The sequence below is a fragment of the Camponotus vicinus genome, unplaced genomic scaffold (assembly GCF_025532165.1).
Source record: "Camponotus vicinus isolate PSW18456_S1 unplaced genomic scaffold, iyCamVici1.0 SCAF_9, whole genome shotgun sequence".
Classification (NCBI taxonomy): Eukaryota; Metazoa; Arthropoda; class Insecta; order Hymenoptera; family Formicidae; genus Camponotus; species Camponotus vicinus.
Window position 1 is genome coordinate 842,277 of NW_028141981.1, and position 26,179 is coordinate 868,455.

General features: G+C 41.8%; 1 protein-coding gene across 4 annotated transcripts in view; it reads left to right on the forward strand.

Annotated features, from left to right (window-relative positions):
• The first annotated feature begins 1,351 nt into the window (after positions 1-1,351).
• LOC145976908 (protein Wnt-7b) overlaps positions 1,352-26,179 on the forward strand; it is a 55,717-nt gene continuing 30,889 nt past the window's right edge. For 2 of the 4 annotated variants that reach the window (XM_083108427.1, XM_083108429.1), the window contains exon 1: positions 8,506-11,013. In XM_083108427.1, the coding sequence (XP_082964553.1) occupies positions 10,937-11,013 (77 nt within the window). In that variant the 5' untranslated portion in view covers positions 8,506-10,936. Of the gene's footprint in view, positions 2,276-8,212; positions 11,014-26,179 lie in introns of those variants that run through there. The other 2 variants (XM_083108431.1, XM_083108430.1) reach the window with 2 other exon arrangements.

Genomic DNA, 26,179 nt, shown 5'->3' on the forward strand with positions numbered 1-26,179 from the left:
TATTAATAGAAGCTGCATCGAATCAAGTTCGCGTCGGCGTCTAATAAATAAGTCGCGGATTCTCCGCGCGAAAAAGATACGAGGGCTGAACACAGGCGGCCGCCCACGCGTGACTTTTCTCTATCAAAGAGCCGACGTGGCGATACATTTCCTATGTCTTTCGCATATATTTCATGTATGTACGTTCTATGTAATCCGCTGCATAATCATGTAAGAGAATGGAATCGACATTAAAAGTCGTAGTTGCTTTCTTGAAAATTTAAATCTCGCTATTATAACAAGCGATGGGGCTGTCACAAATTTTGAGAAAAATAGAGAAACTGAGAATTTTACATTTAAATGCATTTTCATGTCGGAAAAAAGGGAATTAAAGACTCTTATGATGCTTTAACGAAACGATGACATCGAGAGGATCGGAGAAGAATCGCGGCGAAACATGTGTACGCCTAATCGTAAACGTAAACGGAGCACCGAGAGCATATGGATCGCGCGATGCCTTTTAATGACTGCCGCACACGGTGCATAAACCGTAAATGTTACATCGGGGGATTCGTGTAATAGCCACTAAAAGCGACGTTCGTCCTTTTATGGATCGTAAAGGCAGGATATTTGGAAACTGCTAGCTGGATTGATCCGCTTAACTTAAAGAGAGCGAAGCACAATCGTGCTTTTCAAGCATAATCCAGATTAATCCAAAGGTAACGAAGGTCAGTTCGATGATTCTTTTCGTGCGCATCATAAATTTCTCGCAACAAAATCATCCGATATATCGGATACATTTTTGTATAATATCGTATTCATTTTCACGGAGAAAAGATTAATAAGGTAAATTGAATAATATCTAAAGAAAGGATTGAAAATTTAACATTGTTACAGCCGCTAATTGCACGACTCGCATTCAAACTTGAAACCGGAACGTTTCGGTTTACCCGGGTAAATTAATCCCCCTTGGACGCGCGCGCATTGTCCGAGCGATGAAAAGTCTACTCTAATTATCCCTCGTGTAAACGGAGCCTCCCGTCGACTTCTCGAGAGACGGATACAACGATGTTGCTCGTAAACAATGACAATAGGGCCTGCGAGCCCAGCGGAGCCCAGCGGAGCCCAGGCCCTCATGATGGGCGCCGCGATCCGTCCGAGTTAATTAATCGCGCCGAACGATCTCCATTGAAATGGAATCTGGATAAATTTTCCGTGTTGATGCTGCCGGGACGCTATAGCATGTGGGCATTATCTTTACGACCTCTCAAAGAAGAGAGGAAACGTCGACGGGGTGGCGGACGGGGACGCATGCGCGCGATACTGCGGCTGCACCAAAACCGGAGAACCTGTTATCAGAGAAACAGTGGCTGGGACCTGGGCCAATTATCATGCAGGCCAGATTCGTGCTCGGTCTCGTTCACCCTCGTCGTTCCATCTGAATCTCGGCCGTTGGACTTGGTCACATCCGCGTTCACGTGTCGCCTTGACAACACCGTGCAACGTGTTGAATCAACATGGTTCTCCGTCAAACGCGCCCCGGACTTTTAAATCTAAACTTTTAAATTTAACGTTCCCGCAGAACCGAAGATTATAATTGTGCTCGTATACCGATCTAGCTGTCCATGTTGACGTAGGTTGTGTCCTACGTTACTTGTGCGGATAGGAATAATAGGCTGACATGACAAGGCGTTTTGCACGTAACGTGTTGTCGATAAGCAGTGTTTTTACCGTCCGCCAAGAGTGTCGAGACACGTAAAGACAGCGACCAATTCGATGCGAGATTAAATGCAAACGCAAGTCACCGAGAGTGACTTTGAGAAAATGCGTCTCCTTTCGCCTCTACTTTTTAACGACAACGCGACTGGAAATTATCATGCGGCGCGATTTATGAAAGATATCGCGCGTTAATCGCACGATTGCATACGGTGCATTCTCCATCTTTGGAAAATTTGCAATTTGTCCGACATTCTCGTGACATATGATCATGGAAGACTCGATACGCCCGGGTGATACACTTGGAGGAGAAAGCTACTTATTATCAAACCGCGGACCAAATGTCCCAATTTGTATCGAATCATTAAGTAGCGACAGCGATGATTTATGAAAATCGACGGACACGCTAATTGCCTGTCGATGTAATTTATCAGATGGTGTTTTTATATCCGTGCAGACGCAGGTTGTTGCTTTGTGCGCGAGGAAGCGGATTGAAATAATTTCGTCAGTCAACAAAACATGCGGTGGCTGTTTAATCACGATACGGCATAATGAGGCAGATTCGAGGCTTGTTCCTGAGGTAAGTATCTGTTAACTATTTTCCAGAAAATTTGCCATTTCACATGCATTACTTATAATAATATAAAATAAACAATAAGAAGTAATAGACGCATGTAAAAGTACGGATTTGAAAAAAATTAAAATATTATTTATTATACGTTTCAGCTCATTTTGGGTTATCTTTAGTAAAATTTCGACTAGATACAATACATCTTGCACTTTGACATAACGAAAACTTTGAACGGTTGCAAGCACAGAGAACAAAGAATTTTCCAATCGATGACTTTTCTTATTATTATTCGTAAAGAATAATGACTTTATCCAATCGAAACTTAACTAAGGATAGTCCGAAATGCATCAAAGCTATAATAAACATTATTTGAATCTCTTTTAACCGAATTTTTATTTGCGCCTATTATCGAGCATTTGGCTCTTATTAATTTCTTTTTTATTGTTTATTTTACATTACATTATTGATAGCCTATTTGTTGTTATTTTATTCATATTTGTTATTAAAAAAAATCGAGCGACGTTGTATTTCACATATTTACCGTAAATCGAATAGCAACGGTATTGTGTTGACGGAACGCCCGTATAACGTCCGTATCTCATACGTTTATTGCACTCGCAGTTATCAGATAATCAAAATAACATTATCGCGCTAGTGCTCGGAATCTCTGCGAAAAGGCATCGAGTCATTCATCTCGAATGCTGGCCTGGCGCGAGGCCCACGTTTGCTTTCGACACCGTCATTTTCTCCCGTTCTCACGATCTTCTCGCGTCTCTCCGCACTCGTGTTGTTTCTCTTTCGATTTCACTCACGTCGTTTACCGTCTCTCCATCGCGTGGCCGCTCTTAAAATCATGCATTTCCGTGGCCGGGTAGGCCGGTTCTTTTTCCTCCTCCGTTCTCCGAGTTTCGCCGTCTGCTACCATGTCTCTCCTCTCTCTCTCTCTCTCTCTCGCATTCCTCTCATTCTCTTCTCTTCCCCTCGATTCTCTCCCTCTTTCTTTTTACCTCCGCTCGAGAATCCCGGTGTAACAATGGCTGCCCTCTAATTATCGGGAGACCGCGGCACTTTAAAGAGATCCCGAGAGCCCATCACGAGACTCAGTTTCGTTCGCTCCTTAAAATTTCTTTTTCCTCTTCCTTGTGCTCTCTTTCTCATCCCCTCTCTCTCTTTCTCTTTCTTTCCCGCGTCCGAGACGTCTGTAATAAAAACAATCAACATAACCAACTTATTCGTGAAAAATTAGTTTTGTCTCGCGAGAACATCTATCGCGAGTCTACAGCAGCTTGGTTCCTCGTCAGATCCTTAGAGAGGCCATATAAGGCGCGAGAAATGAGGGAAATAATCCTTTGCACCCCAAAATAATCCTATAATTTAGGGGGAGATATTCGGAGTTCATATTTTATCCCAAGGATATATCACAAAAAATTAGGGTTTCCTTCATCACTTAGGATGTAACTGTGGCTCTGTAAGTCGCTTCAGTTTTCGGGCGTTTGGTCTCACGATGTGACAAGCGAGAGAGAGAGAAATTATCGCGACGATCCGCGATCACGATGATGGTTTCCGGTCGGCGAGAAAGATCGCGAAAGAAGGGAGGAAAGCCACGCCGATAAAGAGAAAATATCGGCTCCGTCGTATAACGAGAAGCGCGAGCCGGAATGGGCGTTACCCGAACGGGCTCTTGCACTTGTACCTGTTGCTCGTTGCTTCCTATTAAAATACTCTCGCCGACCCACGCGAGAAAGGAGTCGCTCTTGCCTGTCCGTTAGTAACCAATGACTAAGAACGCGATAAAGAACAGTCTTTTCCACCCTTTCCACACGGTTCTTTCTCTTCCTCGTCCGGGGAGCTCTTTCTCCTCAGCATCATTCCAAGAGAGGCCGCCTCTTCCAAAAGACTTGGAGCATCGGAGCATTTCCGGATGAGAAACTTATAAAATCCACACTTTCTCGTTGATATTTGCTTGATTTATGAGATTGTAATCTCCGACAGGAAATAGAAAATCATAAACTTTGACGTGATTTTTTAGATTTGTCACTTTTGACATTTCAGACATTTGTAACGTCTTTTTAAAATTTCTTTTATCGAAATATGTTACTATTAATCGCGTACATCCTTTTTTAAGATAAATTTCTCAATTAGTTCTTTTATTCCACGTTTTTCTCCTTTTTTTTGTTACGTTCTAGACAGGATTTATTGTTCGGATTTCGTTGCTTCCCCCATGCTTTTTGTAGTCCTTTCTTCTTTCATGTCATCTTTTTGTGAGTTTCTATTAGCGGTTTGTATTTCGGGCAGATGTTTGTCGGGTACAACGTTTTCTACACGCTAGCCAGTTTTGGCCTCTCAGCGGCATTGTATCCGTCGAGATATAAAAGATTGGGGTAGAGATTCTTTCGGGCTCTTAGAGCAACGACACTGCGACTGTGGAAAGGTGTTTACTCTATTTGGGACAAGCCGCTATCTTGAAAGGATAAAAATGAGTCGAAATTTTCTGAAAAAAATTCTCAAAAGAAAGTTTTTGAAGGACTGAAGATGTACCGATTGCTTTTCTTTAGAAATCTCTACAAACAAAATATAAAATTACTATTCTGTTATTATTTGATTCAGACCTGATGCTGCGTACAAAGTGAATTCAAGATTTCTCCGTAACTTTTTTGTTTTTTAAAGGTTTTTCGGGGAACCTACAGGCTAAAACGAACCGGTGAAGCTATCCGTCTTAATAACTTCGTGCCTTTATTTCGATCGTGCGTCCGACGAATAATGGAGTCATAAAGCCTAATACGAGCGCAGGGTTCTTAGGTCTATACGACTCGATTTGGAGAATCTCAGGTAATTTATCTAAGGGCGGCGCATTCAAGAAAATTCCCTTCAACTTTGCCGCAGATGTATATAACGCATACAGGTTGAATTTTCGTGATAATGAGAATGGATAACGTCGTTAAAAAAAGAATAAAAGAACAAAAAATTGACGTCGAATACCTTGAAGCAGAGAAATGATGTTCATTATTAAGAATTAAAAATAAATTTTAAAAATAAATTTTTAAAAAATTTCTTTTGTTATTTTTATTATTGATTTAATAAGAATTACCGATTAAATAAAAATTAATCGATAATGAGAAAGAACCGATTTAATAAGAAATCTGAGACGAGAGACACGTATAGCGTCATAAGGCCTCGTGTGACAGCATTATTGTTCCTAAGACGTCGTTAATTAAATCGTCGTTATAAATTACCCGTTGAATCGCGAAGCTAATGATATTCCATTAAAACGCTACGGTGTGAAAACTGCACGCTCAGAATTCACAGTGGGCTATAAACATTTTTACGGTGTCCGCATCTTTCCTTCGCGTTGAAAGAAAGAAACGCGAGAAGGGGACGACCTCGCGAGTAAAGCGAGCATAAAACGGGAATTCGCAATAAATCGGCATTGGTTTTGTCATCGCGTCGCGTGTTTTATGTACATCCTGTACATTTCTGCGTGAAATCGTGACGCAACCCAGTTTCCGGCTTCGTGCTATTGTCGTCGACCACTAAATTGTATACAATTAAACATAAAATTATAATTATTATCTCAAATCGTGGGCAATTCTACGGAACGATTTATATAGATTCATAGAAATCATAGAAATAATTCAGTCCTTTCACAAATAAATGTGTGTTTTTTTTAGCTTTGGTCGACTACATTGCTCTGCTCAGCCAGACGTGATTCCTGTCGTTTGTCCGGCTCGCATAAATAGAATGATAGAGCACTATTGTCACACATCGTTCGCCAACATCGGCATCGCATTACCGGGCATCAATTTTTACAATACATTTACAGTTATAATTCCATTGAATGTATGATTGGTGAGCGAAATTATGGAAATGGAGGAAGTGAAATAAAACAAGAGAATCGAGATCTGTGATTGATAATGCGAGAGGAAGGCACGTCATACCTGAATTCACGATGTGTGCTCCAGAAAGACGATTTCGCATCAAATATCCTCAATAGATCCGCGTCTTTTATCTTCAAGACAACATTTCGAAACTCGTATTTTCCGTAGCGTTGCCGGGGGTCGTGGTGATCACCTTACTTTTTTTTTCCCCGTCTTGATAGCGCTGGATCGTGCGAGGCATACACGAGGGACGACGACCCGACACGACGAGACCCCTTAAAACCGAAAACATACGGCATACAATTACGACGTAATGATATATAATTAATGGAATTCGCTCAAAGGCCCCCCCATGGTTGTTATATGGCATACTTGTTTCCTCGAAAAACGCGAGGGAACTGCGAGTCCATATAAACGGAGGGAGAGGGAACTCGCGGCGAGATTCTCTGAATAAAATTCTCATCGTTCGCGTGTATATACTTTACTCATCATAGTGTATATATATACGTATACCGGTCGCGATATTTGCATGCCACGAGACTATAAAAGACCAGAAAATTACCAGAGTGCAACATACTAATTTCCGATGTCACGAACAGCGCCCAGGCGGCACCGGAAATTTCCCTGATTGTCAAAACGTGAAAGAAAATGAAAAATCGCGAAATGCGTGTATGTGTGTGAACCGCATTTGTTTATTATAAATTATTGTTTTATCTTCGACACTCTATTTATTAATCATATATTCAACGCGAATCTTCGATTGCGGTATTAATGATCGATTCGCTCTTGTGCGATAAGATGCTATTCTTAAGATCCTCTTCTCGATATAAGCAACAAGATCGCAAGATTTTGAAGATAGTTCTCTCTTTCTCTCTCTCTCTTTCTCATTCAAGTAGTATCGAATATTTTTTGTTTAATCACGTCAATGTATATTCGCCAGCAGCATTCATACTCTTCGTATATCAAGTTTAAATCGACCGGATCGATCAGCTAATCCATCCATGAAATACATGTCTGTGATGGAATCAAATTTTCGCGCATATATATCGCTCATTATTGCTCATCTCGACATTATATATGTATATCTGATGTAATATATACTCTGATATTATATTATAATTGGTGATATCATATAATGTGATGAAAACAACATATATTTTGTTTCGTTTTCGTCTTTTAACGGCATATTTTATCTCAGAAGAGAAAAATAGTATAAAAATATTTAGATAATTTGCGATATTTGGAATGACTTGAATATGCGTGAATAATAAATCTCACACTACAATTCTATAACGTTCTCGACATTGTATTATTTTAAATTGAAGTGATCAATTCGTTCCATCAATCTCGAGTACGCGGCTCGTAAAGCTTTCCGCGTTATAATTTACGAAACTAAACCCACGTATTTGAAGTTAATAAATTTAACCACAATGCATAGAGAATGTACTAAAAAAAAGCTGCAACATAAGGATACGATATCTTGCTTTCCGCTGGGCGTAGGCGTAGCAAGCAGTCAATTATCCCGTTCGCGCCGAACGAATTCAATTAATCGAATTCTCAGACAATTCAATCGGATTCTCAGACTGACGTTTAACGTAAACAATTCAGATTCTTCTGCATTTCCGTCTACATTACTTTTTTTCTCTCCCTTTTCGCTTCACAAAGAACAAAATTTATCCTAATTTGTCAAGTATGCGGGAAAATACTGATATATAAAACATTCTGATATAAATTTAATATAGTGGCTCAATAGTTATTATATCTATTATGCATAGTCGATAACAAAATTCTTCGCGATATGGATCGACATTGCGGGATATAGGATTCTCTCTTGATTGCATAAAAAATCTATATCTCTTTCATCGTGCGGGAAAAAGGATAAAAGGCTCAGCGTCCATTACTTATGGCGAACATCGCGGATCGAGACAGTAACAAGTGCTCGCAATATTCTCGCATCGGCGCCGCGGTATCTGACGTGCAATCAAAAAGTGCGTAACGCGGCAAAGAAATGCAGTGGCAGTTTCGCGGATATAGACGTATGGCGTTCGAGAAAGCATCGGCGGGCGGGTAACTTTCAAATTAAAGCAAAGCGAGGTGGCCGGCGAGAGACCGAGAGGAGCAGACCTGGAGGATATAACGCGCGGAGGAGGAAATGAAATGAAGAAGGAAAGCAAAGAGCAGGAAGAGAATAAGAACGAGGGAAAAGAGCAGGGGAGTAACAAAGAGAAAGAGAGAGAGCAGGGAGGAGGAATAAGAGAAAGAAAGAAAGAAAGACGAAGAAAGAGATGGAGAGAAAACGAGCAAGAAGCACGGGCGGTGAGCAAAAGAGAGAAAGAGAGATCGAGAGGAGGTAGAGATCGTAGAGGTAACATCGTAGAGGCTGTGGGACCCGATCCCAAAGGTAGGAGGACTCGAGTCGTGGTCGAGGCCAGTCCATCGCGGGCCCTCCTCTCGACCGAACACATACGCGCTTTACTTTCTGCCCGCTCGTTCAAATTCCCATGCGCCGTCGAACTCTCCGCCGAGCCAAGAGGCCGAGTAACCCTCCTGGTGTGGCTGGCTCCCCAAGTGGCAGGAGCTCGTAAGCCTAACGCGATCGCGGTTGCCCGTAGCGCCGACGGTGGTAGTGGTCGTGCCGTGATGATGGTGGTGGTAGTGGTGGTGGTGGCGGCGGTTACCTTGAGCACCAAGTTGTACCGCATACCTTGCACAGTTACCCTCTGCTCTAGTTCCCGCGCGCGACCGGTGTTGTGCACGCGACGCATCCCGCGATAAATCGGCTCCGATCTGCTGAATGATCGCGCTCGATATTGCTCGACGAGGGTTTTTCGCATGTTTCTTTTTTATTTTATATAAAAAATCTCTTTGAGAAACTGTCTATCGCCTAAAATCCCAGAAAGAGTTCAACAGGAGCATTTATTAATCTCTGATGTATGGGGGCGATGATGTCTTCGTCCTCGTGCGGTCGGATGAATAATGACGCGTCGGAAAATACGACTTTGAGTAGGAGCAGTGATCAGTGAGGAAGACTATGTCTCTCGCGAGTGTTGATGGAACGCAGGGACGATCGATCGCCTGAATCAGATTGTCAGCGAAGCGATCGTTGGACGGCGCTGATCGATTCGAATATCGATAAAGCAAGAGCGTCAACGAGTAATATCGCCGATATTATCGAATGCGCGACACGCTCTCGGATACCGAACCGGGATTGAAGAAAAAAGGAAAACACCGGACAGGAAGTGGCGCAAAGGAGCTTCACGAGGAATATTCTTTGCACCGCTTTGTTCGCGACGAGGCGCTACAAGAGAGTCGACGAGGCGTAGATTCAAAAGGACTGACACGGCAGAACAATAAGACAACGAGACAATAAGAAACCGGTAGCGGAGCTCTCTCTCCTCTCTTCAGGAGGGTGCTCTTTGAGCGCTAGAATTCTTCGTTCGATACGAGCAAGCCGACCGACGAATGGAAAAGAGAAAAATAACTACGAAGCGATGCGAAGCGAGCGTATCTCTCTCTCGTGACTGCCGGACGATCGATCACCGGTTTTTGCGGTTTGCGCGATCTCGCCGGCGCGATCTCCCCATCGTCGGAGGAGAGGATCGTTAAGCGTCTCGCGCGGGAGTGATACGATGACGATGAGCCGGCCGATAAATTACCTCGGTATCGAAATCTCTTAACGAGACGATGACGACGAGGACTCCTCTCATCGCGATGATAATCGGTCGACATTGTCGCGTGAGACTGTCGAAGAAGATCGTCGTGTCTCGGCGATAGCGTGAGTCGCGGTATCAGCGATCTACAACGATCGGCAGCTCGAATATAAAGCACGTCGCGCCGATAACGACTCGGTACTTATCTTTTTAATTAGTATCTTTTTGCTAACGAGACCGATGTTCGCGCGTCCATTAGGATAACCGATTCGCCATCTCTATCTCGGATAAACGCGCTTACCAGATTAGGATAGTCGACTTTCTAAGATCGAGTCTCGATCGCGCTCATTAAGGTAAATCGAGTGGATTTTACTTAAAGTTACATTCCAATCGGGTTTACCTCGTCGAAGACGAGGAGCGCGTGCGTCGACTGCGTTTCATCGCCCGATCGAATTCACGGACCGCGGATCCGGTGCGAGTCCGATCTTAATTATTGCCGATGGAGGTATCATCCAGTGGCACGCGATCGATACGCTATTGGAAACGTGTACGAGAAACGGATCGTTTCTACAGCCCGGCTTAGTCATCGCAAAGAGGAAAGAACGCGAGAATTGGGAAAGAGTATTTGGAAACCGTAAACACTCTGCGGTGAAATGCGGTGCGGTGAGGGACGAGAGTGTTGAGCGTTCAAACACTTTAGAAAATCCAAATGTTGGCTCTACAGTTCGGCTCTTTCGCACCTGTACAGTGCGCGCGGCTTTGTGCCTTCTCGAGGTGTTAACGAGAGCTCGGAGTGATTATAGCGATCGGAATCGCGGCAAGAAACTTCTCGTGATATCGCTGGAGGTTGGATAAACACCAAAGGCAAAGCTTCGTGTTGTAAAATACACCTCGTCGAGCTTAAAAGAAGGAGAAAGAGAGAGTAAGATTGTCGTATTTGTCGGTCGGAAACTGCGTACACGACAAGTCCCACACCGATCCGATCCGACAACGGAACGGGGTCGGTCCCAGTTCCGAACGATCGACTTCCGGTGAGCGTCGGATTTATCCTCGGGCCGTTGCTGATCGCGGAAGCGTGAAACTTTGTCGCGTGCACATCCGCTTTTTATACATTCAATAACAACAAGGTGATTGTGATGTAAGAGATGCGTTTCGGTGATATCGCGACAATCGCGATAGCCCTTCTCATTTTTGGGCAAGTCCAGGAGTCACGACGGTCGAGGTGAGAGAAATATTTTCATTACAATGATAAACGCGAATTAAATATTAAACTTATACATATATGTAAATTGTAATTGAGGATACACATAGCTATAGCTTAAAAGAGTTACGCAATAAGAAAAGTTTAAACAGACAATCGACCAACAATGTAGTCCTTATCTCGATAGTTTCTGTGACCTGTGAACGTTTTCTAAATTATATACCGTACCACATGAGTCAAAATGTTAATCGAATTATAATAGTCGACAAGGCTAGAAACTACAGCGTCGATCGCCATCGTTATTCAAACTGAAATTTTAAAAAAATGAACGTGGGGTTGCAAATCAAAAGGGAGACTTTCACGAGGTCGCAACTTTCACAATTCACCAAAATCGAATGCCGTGAAATCCGTACGATCGTAATTAATCTATGCATATGACATCTACGCTTTTCGTGAAAGACAGAGACGTGAAAAATTCTGAAATCTAAATCACGATGAACCACTGTCAATGGAAAAAGCTCAGAACATGTGATTTATTACAAGGGTATTTCGAGAAACGCTAAAGAAAAATTTGCTCGATGTATATAAAGTAATTTGGTATTAACGAGGCATAACTTTACGGTCAGATTCAACATTGAAAGCTCATGAATCGTAAGATTCGTATCGAGAAATTATTTATATGACCTTGGTTTCAAGTTATAATTCCAGTTTCGTGATTTAATAACGCGATCGCTCCTTCGTCTGAGTTTTCTCGCGATCGTTATTAGCGGACAATTCCGTTTTATATTGGACGTTCATGAACTAGCGTCTCATTCGTCTCGACAGAATGATCCAACGCGCATGTATAATGACGATAACGCGATGCTTTACGAGATCGCCATTAACATCGGATCTACGGAACGAGCTACGATCCGCGCGATAAATCGCCCGCAAATTACCCGAAAGCCTTCGAAATGAGCGTTTTGCATATCGCGCGTACATATTAAATTGACAACACGATTGAAGATAAGGACACTTTGTCCAAGCGTCGCGACATTCGCTCGTATCTTTTCCCCTCTTTTTTTCTAAATATTGGTTCCTGAAAAGTGGAATAGAAAGTATCAATCGGCATGTGTTATAGACTCGAATCGCAATCTCCGCGAATGAACTGAATCGGTCCAAGATCGATTAGCGATTAACGGAGGCGATTGGAATTTCCGCCGTAACTTAATACCCGGTTACATAAACCCTCTAATGATTTAATATGCACAAGAACGACCGTCATTCGGGACTAATTACGGATGCCGAACAAAATGAAACGTTTATGTAAACGCGGCACGTAACGCGTGATTGCGGATCGACCGAATTTAATGTTATGTTATTTAGGTATGAAACGGCCATCGGGGAATCGCTCGTTGCGTTTTACGAGCCGCTTCGCTATCGAGCCGCGTAATGAGCGCGCTAAGTGAATGAATGAGGCAGATCTGAGGCTAATCGAGGAAACGAGATCATTTCGATCAACTAAGCCTATCCCGCGAAAGAGATAAAATCGTAGCAACGGAACGAGGGAACGATAGAATTCAGTTTAATTCCGCGTATAATTAGACGTATAAAATTTCGCGATTATTAATATAAATTTCGCGATGGCTATTTAAAAATCTTTGATCAAGTATCTAATAGGTATAGTTGTTGCCGAAGGAGAAGACACGAGGAAGCGTTCGGACAAAGTATATTTAATAAAACATTTTGAGGCATTTTTATCGGATTTATCAACAAAAAAGTTGTCGATCGCGTTATAGATTATCGGAAATTAATGATGCGGGAGACAGGATGGTGAATGATAAACACATCTCCGCGCAGCATCGTGGATGTCGCCGTCAAAAAATGTAACACGACATGACATCGTCTTAGCCGATCGAAAAAAGAAGTAATTGTCGTTGTTAAAAAGTCACTCGAGTTTAATTCGAAGACGCGTGTTTTCGAATAATGAGCTCGGATAACTTTATACTCGGTGTGCTTTTTCCTTTTTTTTACTTGGATTATCGTGCAACAAGTTGCAGAGACTTTAATCTTTTTTTTCGTGCTAAATAATTGCTAAATAATTGCTACCTTTGCCGTTGGAGCCTTCAGAAAGAATCATCAAAAGTCATCACATTTTTGCTGCATCGTGATGCGGCGTCACGTTGAATTGATCGGTAATCCCGCGTGTACATTACGGTGTAAAATCAAAGAGCCGTGCAAGAAAAAATTGGAAAGATAATGAGCAACGCTGACGGCCATTCATCATAATCTGTCCTGGCTCGAAATGCTATCTATAAAAATGTAGTCTTAAATGCGCGATACTTAACGGAACGCCAAGTATTAATCTAAATTACGATTTCCGAGCGATCGTACGCGAGAAACATAATATGCAGGTGTGGAAGGGTTCTCATCGATCATCGTGAAATGTATAGCCTTGAGCACAAAATTTTCCCATCATGTTTCGCGCGCCTGTATCCGTACGATACGAATCGGACCGAGTCGATTGTACTTGCGAGAATATTAATATTTAACATCCGAATATTTGCAGAATCAGAAAAATAATAATTTATGTCGCAGAATTGATCGGAAGACAATTAAATAATCATAAATAATCACGATCGGAAGACATTTAATAAATAATCATGAATAATCGCGATCATATATATTTATTTTAAATTATCTCAAATCACGAATTGATATAAAATTGATATAAATCTGGAGTTTTACTTTTTCATTTACGAATATTTCGATTTCATCGCTATCGTTTTATCAATAGGATGTCGAGCATAAGCTCATGTAAAATAACTGGCTCTCGAAAAGGAGCAGCTGAAGAGCACGCGGAAGAGAGAGAGGCCTGTGTTGACGTTTACAAATAGCTGTGAAAAGGCTCGTACATTGTAAGCGGTAGACATATATGTCACTTTCCGGACGCGGAGATCCCGCGACCGGAACACATGTCGGATACTATCGGTGCAACGGAGTGCGATCGGTCGTCCACCCAAAACCGAGGACCCGCCGATCGTTTGTCTTTGGACGCGACGGCGTGGAAATTGAACGATCGCGACCCAGGTCGAATCGAAGGGACATTCCGGCGCGCCGTGGATCGGATTTAATACGTTTATGATAATACGTTACGCGTCGTTCGCGATCGCCATGCGTGACGTTCAACGTGTATCCTTTCGTTCCGGTCCGCCGAATCCTTTAACGCGGTGTGCCCGATCTCTTATGCTCCCTCCTACCCCTTTCCCATAACTCCAAGCCCAGCTGTTTGTTTAACGTATCGGTCAACGTCGTGATTAATCGACGCGCGTAATTCAACGATATTAAATCTGAAACGGCGTCGACGCCGTAATTACACGTGTTTCGCTATAGATCCATTCTCGCTGATTCAATTACGAGGATCCGTTCGGTGCGGCGTATTCGATAATCCTTAACGAGGCCCTCGAGAAACAATTTAGCATCTGTTTAACGCAATATATTTCGAAACGGCTTTACGCTTCTACGGGATGCATCGTAGCTGTAGCGGCCAAACTCTATCTGTAGCACCGCATGCGGTGAAAAGGAGAGAAGGGACGAGCATTAAATTAAAATCCAACGGTGTTAAAGTAAGCCTGGGCCCTCCTGCGGCGAGGATAGTAGTAATACCATTCGGTGGAGTGTTCTATCTTCATCCGATGCCGGCGGTGGACCATTGACGCTTATTACAGCGTCTTGGTGCGTACAGGTGCATCGATCTCGAGAAAGAGAAAGAAAGAATTTACGGAAGACATTCTTCATCATCTCCGAAGCTATTTTTGAGACGACTATAAAGACTCTCACACAGTTAAGGATAATGTTTACAAAAACGATGCGCAATACATATTTGCGCTGACTCAGCATCGGTCGTCGACGGCTTTACAAAGAACTCGCTGGACGTAAAAGGATTCGTTAAACAGTTCGGCATCAAACGGTCCAAAAGAATTTGTCCGCAAAGTGTATTGAACTGAATTAAATCTTGCCTCTTTTAAAGATCGATATAAGCGTGAAAAAGAATTAAATTAAATAAACTGAATAAAGTTAATTTTTTGACGATCGCAAATTAATTTTGTAGGATTTACATCGAATTTCTATCAATTCTCGTTAGATTATAGAATTGAAAGAAAGAGAGTTTCTAGTGAATGATTTTTTAAAGATCGATAAGCGTGAAATTAAATTAAATAAACTAAATAAAGTTAATTTTGACGATCGCAAATTAATTTTGTAGGATTTACATCGAATTTCTATCAATTCTCGTTAGATTATAGAATTGAAGGGGAGAGAGTTTCTAGTGAATCATGTATTTTTAGCAGTAAATAACGTAAATAAAGTAGCGACACTTTGCGTCGATATATTTCAAACGCACCGCGAATGCCGTGTCGGCGGAAACTTATCGCGGTCGTTCCCCGTGTCGTAAAACTGCCCACAAACTTTCATGGTCGACGTAGTAGAACCTGCGTCGCGTACTCGCGGGTGCGACAAATTTGTCGCGAAAGACGAGCGACACGAGCTCCCGCGTCTTTCCAGGTATCTTGTAGATACCTGTACCTCGCGTTTCAATTCATAAATTAACCAAATATCAAGCTCTCTCTTTTATCTTTAATTTATTTACCATGTAAACGATATATGTTTCAAATTGAGGAAAGAGGGCCTAGTTCGGGGGGATACGAAGCATCATAATTCTTGAGAAGATATATCGTCCCACAAATGTATATCGAATTCTAAACATCGTACATTCTGTTCGATTCTCTCTCGTGAAATCTCTTAGGATGTCGCGCACAAGCGCAAAAACTGAAATGGCTGGATCGGAGTGTATTCGAAGAATCGCGAGAGGAAAGAAGAGAGAGCGTTCGAGCGGGACCGAGGGAAGGGAAGAAGCGGGGAAAAGAGGCGAAAAAATTTCGACCAGAAGATCCAATTAAAATAACCAGTAGTCTGGATACGTCGGCCGAAAGAGGCATAACGAGAGGAGCTAAAGAGAGAGACGAAGAACGAAACGAGAAGTCGCGGTTACATAAAGGATTCGTCTCCCTCTCCCTCTCCCTAAAAAGAGGATAGACGACGGTATACAAAGAGGCATTAAAATATCTCCAAGTGCCTGTGAGTTCGAACCTAACCGACATGAAAAAATGTCGCACGCGGATTACACTCGATCGCAGCCGCAAGAAAGACCGTAGCATCCCTAATAAATCGTCGATACAAGCAGTAACCGCCTTCGATATTAACTTTGTTTGGAAAATGAAAGAAGAAAATAAATATAAAGCAAGAGAATTTTGCGAATAATTTTTTCTTATTTATCTTTTATTTAAATTCAAACAAATATTGGCTGGTCGAGGACGATTTATTAGAGATACTACACAAGCGTGATGGAGAACCTGTGGAAATTTACCACGATCTCTCTACCTGGAAGTCTCACTGCCATTTCATTAACGCAGTTTATAATTTACAGTTTATAATCGCAATTTTTATAGCTTTTATTTACGTCCCGTCTCTCGCGTTAATGAATAACGACTCGCATGCATGCTCGCAATAAATATATCCTCCATTACATAAACGATCCAGAAACGAGACGAGCACGTTGTGTCGACTTGACGATTCGCGAAGCAATTACATTGTCCGGGGAATCAAAGATGATCGATGAGTTATGATTGATTATATATAATCATGCAATCATAATCAAAGTCGGTGCACGATCAAGACGCTGCCTAAGAAAGTCCATAAAATAACACAACTTTTTCCACGCCGCAAAGTATATAGCGTGTCCATTACAGATTATATTAAAAATTCATGGGAAAGGAAGAATGACGGGTGAAATCACTTTCATCGAATATGAACGAACCGTCGCCACCTAAAATACGATCCTGGGGAACCGAGGAGAGCGACTCGAGATCCCTCTTTCTCGAAAAGAGAATCGCCTTCTTTCTTCACACTCGCGTTAGAAACGATCCTGACGAGGGAAGCCGCGGAGGGCGTGTTTTTTCATTCCGGATGGACGGTATATGATCAGCCACGAGCAATTTGCTAGGTGGAGACGGAGCTATTTACATTTAAACTGGCGAACGCTCAAGTATCCTACCTAGCGGACCGTGTGCGTGTAACATTCGACCAAAAATAAGCGTCCGGTAATGGCGGTCGAAGAAGAAGGATGTTATAATTACACGCTTCCCCGCATCAACGATCACAATATGGCTGATAAAACTCGAGGATCATTATTTACACGATATTTTGATCAGTGTACAGAGCGATACGGTGTGAAAATTACTACGTATGACGGGGAAAAAACCTCGATCGGGTATCTATTTTCGCAACGCGAAAAACATCGGCGCACACTCGCGATTACAAATTCATAGAAAATTATGCTAATGATCCCGATACTCTCTAAAGGGAAATCACTTGAAGGAGAGAGAGAGAGAGAGAGATAGCAGCGACAACTTGGATCTTAGAGATCCAACGAAAACAACTATCCCGACCGCTCTCTATCTCGCTTTTCGCGTATCTTACGAGACGGAAGATCGGCGCGCACGATCCTCTTCTCGGGAAGTGACAAAAGTTTAATGTATTCAAACTGCCTTAAAGTGATTCGATTCGCGGCAGCGCATCTCGACCATAATTGGCCGAGATAGAGAGAATGCCCGCGCCTCCCGATAATCACTATAATCCGCGCTTTCATTATAATTATCACCGTTTATTACGACAGACACTGTCGAGCGAAAGCGAGATCGACCGGAGCCACGGGACGTGCTCTATCTCTCCGAGAGTTAAGTGCGCCAAATCTAATTAACTTTAATCCGTCGTAATTACATTGACAGCCGGTCATTACCGATTTGAATCGACGGCGGGCAGTCCTACGGCCATTTTCGTTTGTTTGCGCGACCACTTGCGGTAATGACACCTCTGGCCGAACGTACGTGCTTGGAATGTACGCGAGCCAGGCTCCGTGCGTTTCATAAAATTAATATAACGCGAGTTTTACGAGAAGCGTCGGCGCGATTACGCCCCAATCAATTTTCAAAGTTACAACCGAATCGAACCGATCCGAAAAATCGACGTCGCCCAAAGGATATGACTGACGTTTATGACATTCTGTTCTTCTTTTTTTCCATTATACTTGTTGACAACTGGTTTTGTATCGACAACATGCGTGGTTTCATGTAAGAGGGACGAATAGAAAAAGCCGCCTAGTAAATCTTTAGGCGCCAGACTCGAAATTTTCGCCATTTTTCTGAACGTCGAGACCTTCCTTCAAAGATCTCGGCATTACCTGTCTACCAAGAGATTAGTTCCCAAAGATACCTGCGTTAACGATCTCGATAATCCTTGCAAAGTAGTAGCTTTTATTTTTCCAGACTATAAAATGATGAGAAAAACATCAAGATTTGCAAGGAGCTGTCTCCAAGTAATGTGTAATTTGTTAAAATATTCTCGTAGAAGATATTGATACAGATAATGCTAAGAAGAAAAAAAATTTGTATCATTATAAGTATTAAATAATTCTGTTAATTACACATATAATAAGATTAAACAAATAATAATATTAAATTGTGTAATTCTTTATTTACCTTCAACTTGATTACTTGCTTCTCATATTATTCATTTTTTGCAAGTAAATATCGAGAATAATTAGCCGCGGCGATTCGTAATTTCCGACACCATCGTTTTCAGCGTTTAAAATACCTTGGAGAGAGAATCGTCTTTATATCGCGTCGCCAAAGTCGTCAAAATTCCCCTCATTTTTTTCTCTTCCATCAATGGAAATAAATTTTATCGATAAAACCGAGCGCGATGCGCGGTTGATGAGATTACGAGTCTTTTTCGCCGTCGAGGTGAAGGTTGGCTCGGACTTTTAAACCGCAATGGCACTCGAAGATCGAGAGATGCTTTTAAAGTCGCGTCTTTAACTGCGCGTGTTTAAATCTCGCGTCTATCCCGTCGCCGGAATATTCGCGCATACTCGCTTGTGCCACTTGACATTTTCCCATAAAATCAAAACGGAAAAGTCGTAAAGGTATTATCGTTGACGTCGCTTCCTACCGTGCAACATTCTGTCGACCGCCCGATACGGATTGTCGATTAAACTCTCTGCATCATCGCGCAAATCAAATTCCAACATCGCGCAACATCCACGTTCCGCCTTCCACCGTGATGTGCCTGATTTCTCATGCAGCTCTCTCACGAGGAGTAGCCACGCGATAGCGCATACGGACATATTTATAAAAGCCACGGTTATATTCCCTCCGGGAATCTTGCTGGCTAACTTTTCCTAGCGCCACTTCTCAATGTGACCGCTAATAGCATTCCGGGAATATCGCATCGCTCGAATAGCGATCATTTACCGTTACCCACAAGACGGATTCAAGGCGGATATCGCAATTTTCCATATCATAATGTTCAGATTGTATGTATGTTAATTATCATCTTTCTCATGTAGTAAGGAAAATTAATAAATGTTTTTCTCGATATCATCAGGCGATTGAAATTCTTATGCGAATTAACGCAACTGCTGAACAAATCGAGAAGGTTTACGGAATTTGCCAGAAACGAGGAGGTTGCTGGAGAGAACTCTGGACGAGTTTGTAGCGAGTTGTGCGCTGCTGTTATCTAAATCTACCTGACGTGTACCTCTCTTTCTCTCCATCTATCTCTCTCGAGTGTATCTCTTCCGATCACACGTTCCGAAATGTCAGACCCGTGACCTCTTCTGCGTTCCGCTATCTATTTATCTCTCGCCATCGTATTCTATCGCACACGCGAGCGACGCATCCCGCTCTCGAGTCGAGCCGCGGGATTCGCGAGTTTGTCTCGTTCGCGTTTCGCATCCCGTACAGTTTCCAGTTACGTCTCCGCGTACACCGGTATTTCGGTCTACCGCGAGACTTTAATGAGCTGATCTCTATCGGGGCACCAAGTTATTCACATGAGTCATTTCTGTACGATACGACCGTGCAACGCTCTCGCGAGAAACTTGTGCAAAAAAACGTCTAGCGTGGATCGACGTGATCTGCTTTTGAATCAGTTAAATGTCGGACATCCGAAGGCCAAGGTAGTTTAAAAAAAAGATTATCCCTCTCTCTTAAAATTCCAAGTAATGCACTGAGAAAAAAGTCTGGCTGCATTAATTAGAAATCTGGTAGAGTCAACCAGTATGTCTGTTGGAAAATGATCAGAATTCCTTTAAAGAATTACCAGATGAGTATGATTAATTTCTTCCTGTTAAATTTACCAAATTCCTTGGTAATAATACTAAATTTACAAAGAAAATGGCATCACTATGTCCATGTTTAATTAATATAACAACAAGTTTTATAGTTTCAACTAGAAAATATTAATCAAATCCTAAAATCCTAAAATCTATTAAACGTTCTAGTTATAAAAAATCGAGTCTTATCGTGATAACTAGAAATTCTGCTTGGTTTAACCAAAATTCCTTCCATCAGATACATCTTGTTGGCACAATCAAATGATTTTTCTTAGTGTGATAAATTCGAAAGATTAATACGCTTGGTTGTACACTTTCTCAGACATTTTTCTCTTTGTAGTATCCACAGTATATAATTGAACGTAATGCGAAATCGAGAAAAATATCAATCGTATCATCATAAATTTAGAACCATTATTTAGTCATGTGCAAGTATCTTTCGCACGAGCGCAAACATTTTATTAAAGTTTATTTCTTCTATCCGCTTACGCGCTTTCACTTTCTCTCGCCTACTTGTTCGCCGCATTGTTTCATTTTTGCGGATAATAAAAAATATACTCTCTCGACGTCCTACCAATTCGTGTGACTTGGAAGAGGAGAGCGAGGAGGCGCAACGTCCTCCGATCCGGTAATAAAGGTCGCGCCTTGAATTAAGCGCTTCGTTAAACACGAGTCTTCGGCCTTTATCGTGCTTGCTCGAGCACGACGACGTGCGGTAAGCTGTAAAGTCCATTGGCAGCAAGTGCGTATACGTACGTGCGTCGCGGGTATAGTCGTGCGCGAGACTTGTGCTTGTCACTCGTAATTTATTCGCTGTCCCACATATTATGCACGATACAACGCGCATTCGTCATTTCGAATCAATCTTAATAAACAGCTCCTGCCCACACATTCATCTATCAATTACGATTTCGTGGAAATAAATCTATGACGGCAAACAAGGTTTCTCAAGCTGCTTATTACCCTAAAACATTGTACGCGTATTATCTTGTAACTTTATGTTTTGCATAAAATATTATACCTCAAACGGAAATTTTTACCGGAGGTAAAGCTATCTCGCAAAGATACGCGTATATAATTTTCATTATGCGAATGGAAATATTCGCGGACGTTCGCGCTGAGGCTAAACCGATCATCCTCGACGGCGATCATCATCGTGGGTGGCCAAAGGCGGATCCAGCAGTAGCACAAGAGCCGAACGCTACCAAGTATTCTCTCTTCGGCTTCCATCATCTCTCTTTCTACCTCTCTTTCCTTCTCGTTTCTTCTTTTTCTGCACGTCTGACAGATACCACTACCACGCGGCCTACGTGCGCGTAATTATCCCGTCAATGCGTCAGATTTTCAAGTCTCTCGAGAGTCTCTCTCGCGTGAGATGCGCTCTGGATTGATTGAGAAATCTTCCCTGTCATTGAGATGCTTGCTAATGTCCCTCGCCCCTCACTTTCCCGCCAATTCCGCGTCGTTCCGTCGACGATTCTTGCCTGGAGAATCGCAAAGTGACTTGCAAAATTTGTTCCGAGTCGCTGCGCGTGTCGCGAATATACGAACGACTATAATATTGCCTCTCGCTGACAATAGAACAATAGATCCCGTACGATGCGAACCAAATGACGGCAAAATCAGAAAAAAAAAAACATAGCATTAGGTTTACATAAATATAAATAAAGAGAGAGAGAAACTTTAATTATGAAATATATTTATTGGATGATTTTTTTTAAGTTTTTTTTATACGTGAAAAACTAATATTCTAATTATTTTGAATTTTGCATATCTTTGTATCGAACCGGAAGTGTCGGAACGAATCATGCATCAAAGATACTTTACGTCTGGTATATCGTCGAGGCGTTCAATCGATGAGACGATCCGCAATTTCTTTTGCCGATCGCATAAATATAGGCGCCTCTTTCGACACAACGAGGGGGACCGGCAGAGAGGAAGAGGGCATCGGAGAGGGATCGGTACTTTAATGCGCGGCTATGATATGATAATGCGCCGATATACGGGATTATGTATATAGGTTCATGTATGATAATTTGGCGAGACAAAGCTGCATTGTCGAGACATAAATTGAATCGCTTCTCTCTCTCTCTCTTTTTTTTCCATCTCGTCCCTCTCTTCCTATATCGTTCTCCACCCACCCTCTCCCACTCTGATCATCAGAAGAAACGCCCATCGCGGAGAGGGACACACTTGCTGCACTTTGATATCGCACTGTACGAAAGAGACTTTCCTTTACGCACTTTTCTCTTATTGCAAGTTTATACAAACATTTTCACCGCCGCCTGTGATCGATCAAAGTCCTACATCAGCAGAATCTGTCGTAATCTAAAAAATCGACGAGTTACTCCAACGTTATACGCACTTTCATTCAACCTCATTCGAGGATAATGAATCTTTGTTTCATGCGTCCTCTCGAAAAATAGGAAATAATGGACCATTGATCTATCCGCGCAACTTTCCAACCTTTGATAAATTATTTCAGATTTAATAATTTTCGAATAATTCGCCGATGTGTGCGTATATGCCCCGTTATAATCGGCCGCCGTTCCCCATCGTGCAGCTTCGCAAGGTCAAGCTCACCGCGAAATAAGCGGGCACGATTTCGCAGAAGCGGTACATACATCATGCGCGTGAACGTATGAATTACCAGGTTCCAAACTGGTTTCTACGGCGACAAAGGCAACGGAATCCATCCTAGGCCATCAACAAAGAAACAAATTTCAATTCGCAGCGCGCGCGCATTTTTATTTGAGAAGAGAAATAAAAAAAAAGATTGATCGAAATCACTTTTCGGCCGCGGGGTTACGTGTCGGAGGAAGAAACCATCCCCGCGTTTCTGTCGATTTTTGTTTTCGCAATCAAATGTCAGATATTTATTTCGTAGGGCGTGCCACGCCCCTGTTATCGCAGTCACCATCCGGGTGACCCGGTTGCAATTTCTAAGCGCGAATTTACAATCCCACGCTAATCCGCGCAAAATTATATTTCACCCAACGCCCGTTCTCCGGCGCCTTCCGCCGCGACAAAAGCTCGTCTCGTCGTATTTTTTCCGATTAACCCTCTTTCGTCGGCCTGATGCTAAGTTATGAATTTCCGGCGATTGCTCAGGCGAGAACTCCGCCCGCTTCTAGCATCGTTCGTATAATATTGTATGTGGGAGTGAGTCTTTTCTACTCGCGCAAACATAGACTTTTCTCCCGATCAAACTAAATTATTTGACGAGCAAATTTGCATATATTCATATTTACTTCCATAAAACGCATATACTTTTATTTAAGTTATCAATATTTTATTGTATTAAAGTTTGATTATTCAAATTGCTGTCTTATGTTAAATAGCCTCTCATTTTTTGTAATAATTTGGATAACTTCATCAGAGCTCGTGCAATAAGCTCTCGTAGAAATATATATAATATATAAATTTATGCGTTCATGCGTTATTGACACCTCGTCTAAATTAGATTATTGATCTTAATTCATTCTTTTTTCTGTTTTTATCTTTGTAACTTCCTATATTGCTTAATTTTTTTGCGCTGAAGAAGGCTCAAAACAAGAGCCAGAAACGTCCGTTATAATTCGATTTCTATTTTTGTATTTTTTTTTGCTTTATTAAATTACTGTATTTTTAACTATATTTGTTTTATATTCTTTCCTACATTTTGATTGCAATATTACTTGTTTATATGCTCTCTATTGCCTTTTATATTGATATTAATTGATTCTTCGAGAGCTTTTCTTTATGTTTATTTAAATTTATTTATTTCTCTCCATTTATACCGCGCACAGAGAAACGAGACGTGGAAGAAGAATTCGGTATAATGTGGGGTAGAGTAAAAACTGTAGAGTAAAAACGAAGACAATGCAAGACAGACGGAACAGCTTTATGGGAGGAGAGGATCTCGATCTTTCGGGCATACGAAAATCATAAAAAAAATTAGACTTTTAAATACGTCTCCCTTTCTGGACTACCTCGAGTACGCGCGGCGCGGTGCGGTCGTATAAACCGTGCGTACCGCAAAAAGCGGCCAGAAAACCGCGGCGGATGATGAATGTCCCGATGGCAAGGGCATCTCGGAACGATTAGCATAATTCCCGTGTTAACATTTAACCTGGCCGGCCCCAAAATTTCGAAATTGGACGAGCTCTCGACGTTCTCGTGGCGCGCGTGGGAATCCGGCAGATATGTTCGCGCCCAGATAATATCACGAAATTATGCGAACCGCTCCCTTTTTCGTCGACCAACTCTCGCATCTTCCTCTCCCCGTTCTCTCCTTCTCTCCGCTTACCTCTTCATCCACTTTTCTCTAATCCGGGAATATGAGTGTTATACTAAAAAAAAAGTTTTATGTAGGTAGATGTCTAATCGCGACAAAAATTTATCGCTATTATTTTGTATCGGAATATTATTTGTAACAATGTAGATTTTATAGCAGTAAATTCTAGTAATATTTCTGACAACTTTAGATCCTATGCTAAATATTAATTCTGCATTGGATGAATATGAGTTTCTACTAGAATTAGAACAATTTTTGTGAAAAACGATTTTTCCGTGTACAATAATCAAACTTTATAATTTGATACAATATTCAAATTTTATAAAGTGATTTTCTAAATTTCACTAATAGTTTAGATATAAAAATGCCGCTGTCACTTAAATTGATCAAGTGTGCACTTGTGCATATCACACAGTACTTGCTAATAATAATATTTCTACCTTTATAAATAATATATAAAATAATATATAAAATAATAATTTATCTGCCTTAATTAAATTATATCTAGGAAATTATTATTCTAGTTGCAAGATCATTTTTTCGAGTGTATAAATTCCGGGGAAAAAAGGGTGGATTTAAAAAAATTTAATTTCAAATTAAAATTAAATGAGTAGTTTTCTGCTAAATTAATTCACGCGATTTTATCAAATCGTGTCTCAGAGTTTAAAGGCTAAATTACTTCCTTGCTATCGGCGCGACATGGTCGGCTGCAACGTAGGCGGCGTCCCATCGATATCTCGTGTCGATCCGCGAGACGGGATAGGATTTATGTGAAATGCCGCAAAACTTCTCACCCCGAGAGAGGTCGTCGTAACGCCGACGACATTTCTCACTGTGGCGTCAACGCTGATCTTATCTCGCGTCCTTTGAGTCTTCCGATGGATCCTTTTAATTAGCTCCGGCTAAGTATAAGCTCCGGTCTCTCTTTTTCCTTCTCTCTCTCTCTCTCTCTTTCCTTAGGATCAGTTAAATCTCTACGGACCATCCTACGTGTCCGGCAATAACTCCGGAGTCATAACACGAATGTTTGAGAGCGCAAACACAGTTCGACAGGTTTCTCCTGTTTCTCGCGCGTCGCACAATAGGAAGATTCCTCCGACAACGAACATTATTTTGGATTTGGAGGAAAGAACGAGACCATTAGAATCAAGGGTTCCTCTATAACTTAGAGATAAAAGTGCTGTACGTAGTCTATCGTAAATATCTCAGCTTGAGACGATCAATCTTGTTTTAATCAAATATTCAGATATCATTTCGATAACATCCAAGGTGGAAATTGAAGAAATTCTCGAGAAATTAATTTCCCGATAAAATTAACAACCATGATACGCGCCGAGCACATTTTAATGAAGAGGGACGGTGAAAAACATATCGATTAATAACGCCATATCAAGTACAATTATCGAAGAATCGATAAAATTAATACGTCGGGGGCTCGTCTTACGCGAGAAAAATAAAGATCGCGACTGAATGAAAATATAACAGGGCGGAATACGGGATGCTGTTTAAGCGAGAGATCAGGGATGAAGAGGAAGAACCGGGAAAAGGCGGTCGGCTGACATGAAAAGTTGATCGGTCTAATTTATCACAATGTATCGAACGTGTGTACCCGATATTATGACGAACGAAAAAAAAAAAATGCATTTTACCGCTCGATCGTTTCCTCTTGCTCGCTCGAAAGAATTTGCTATCGCGAAGGG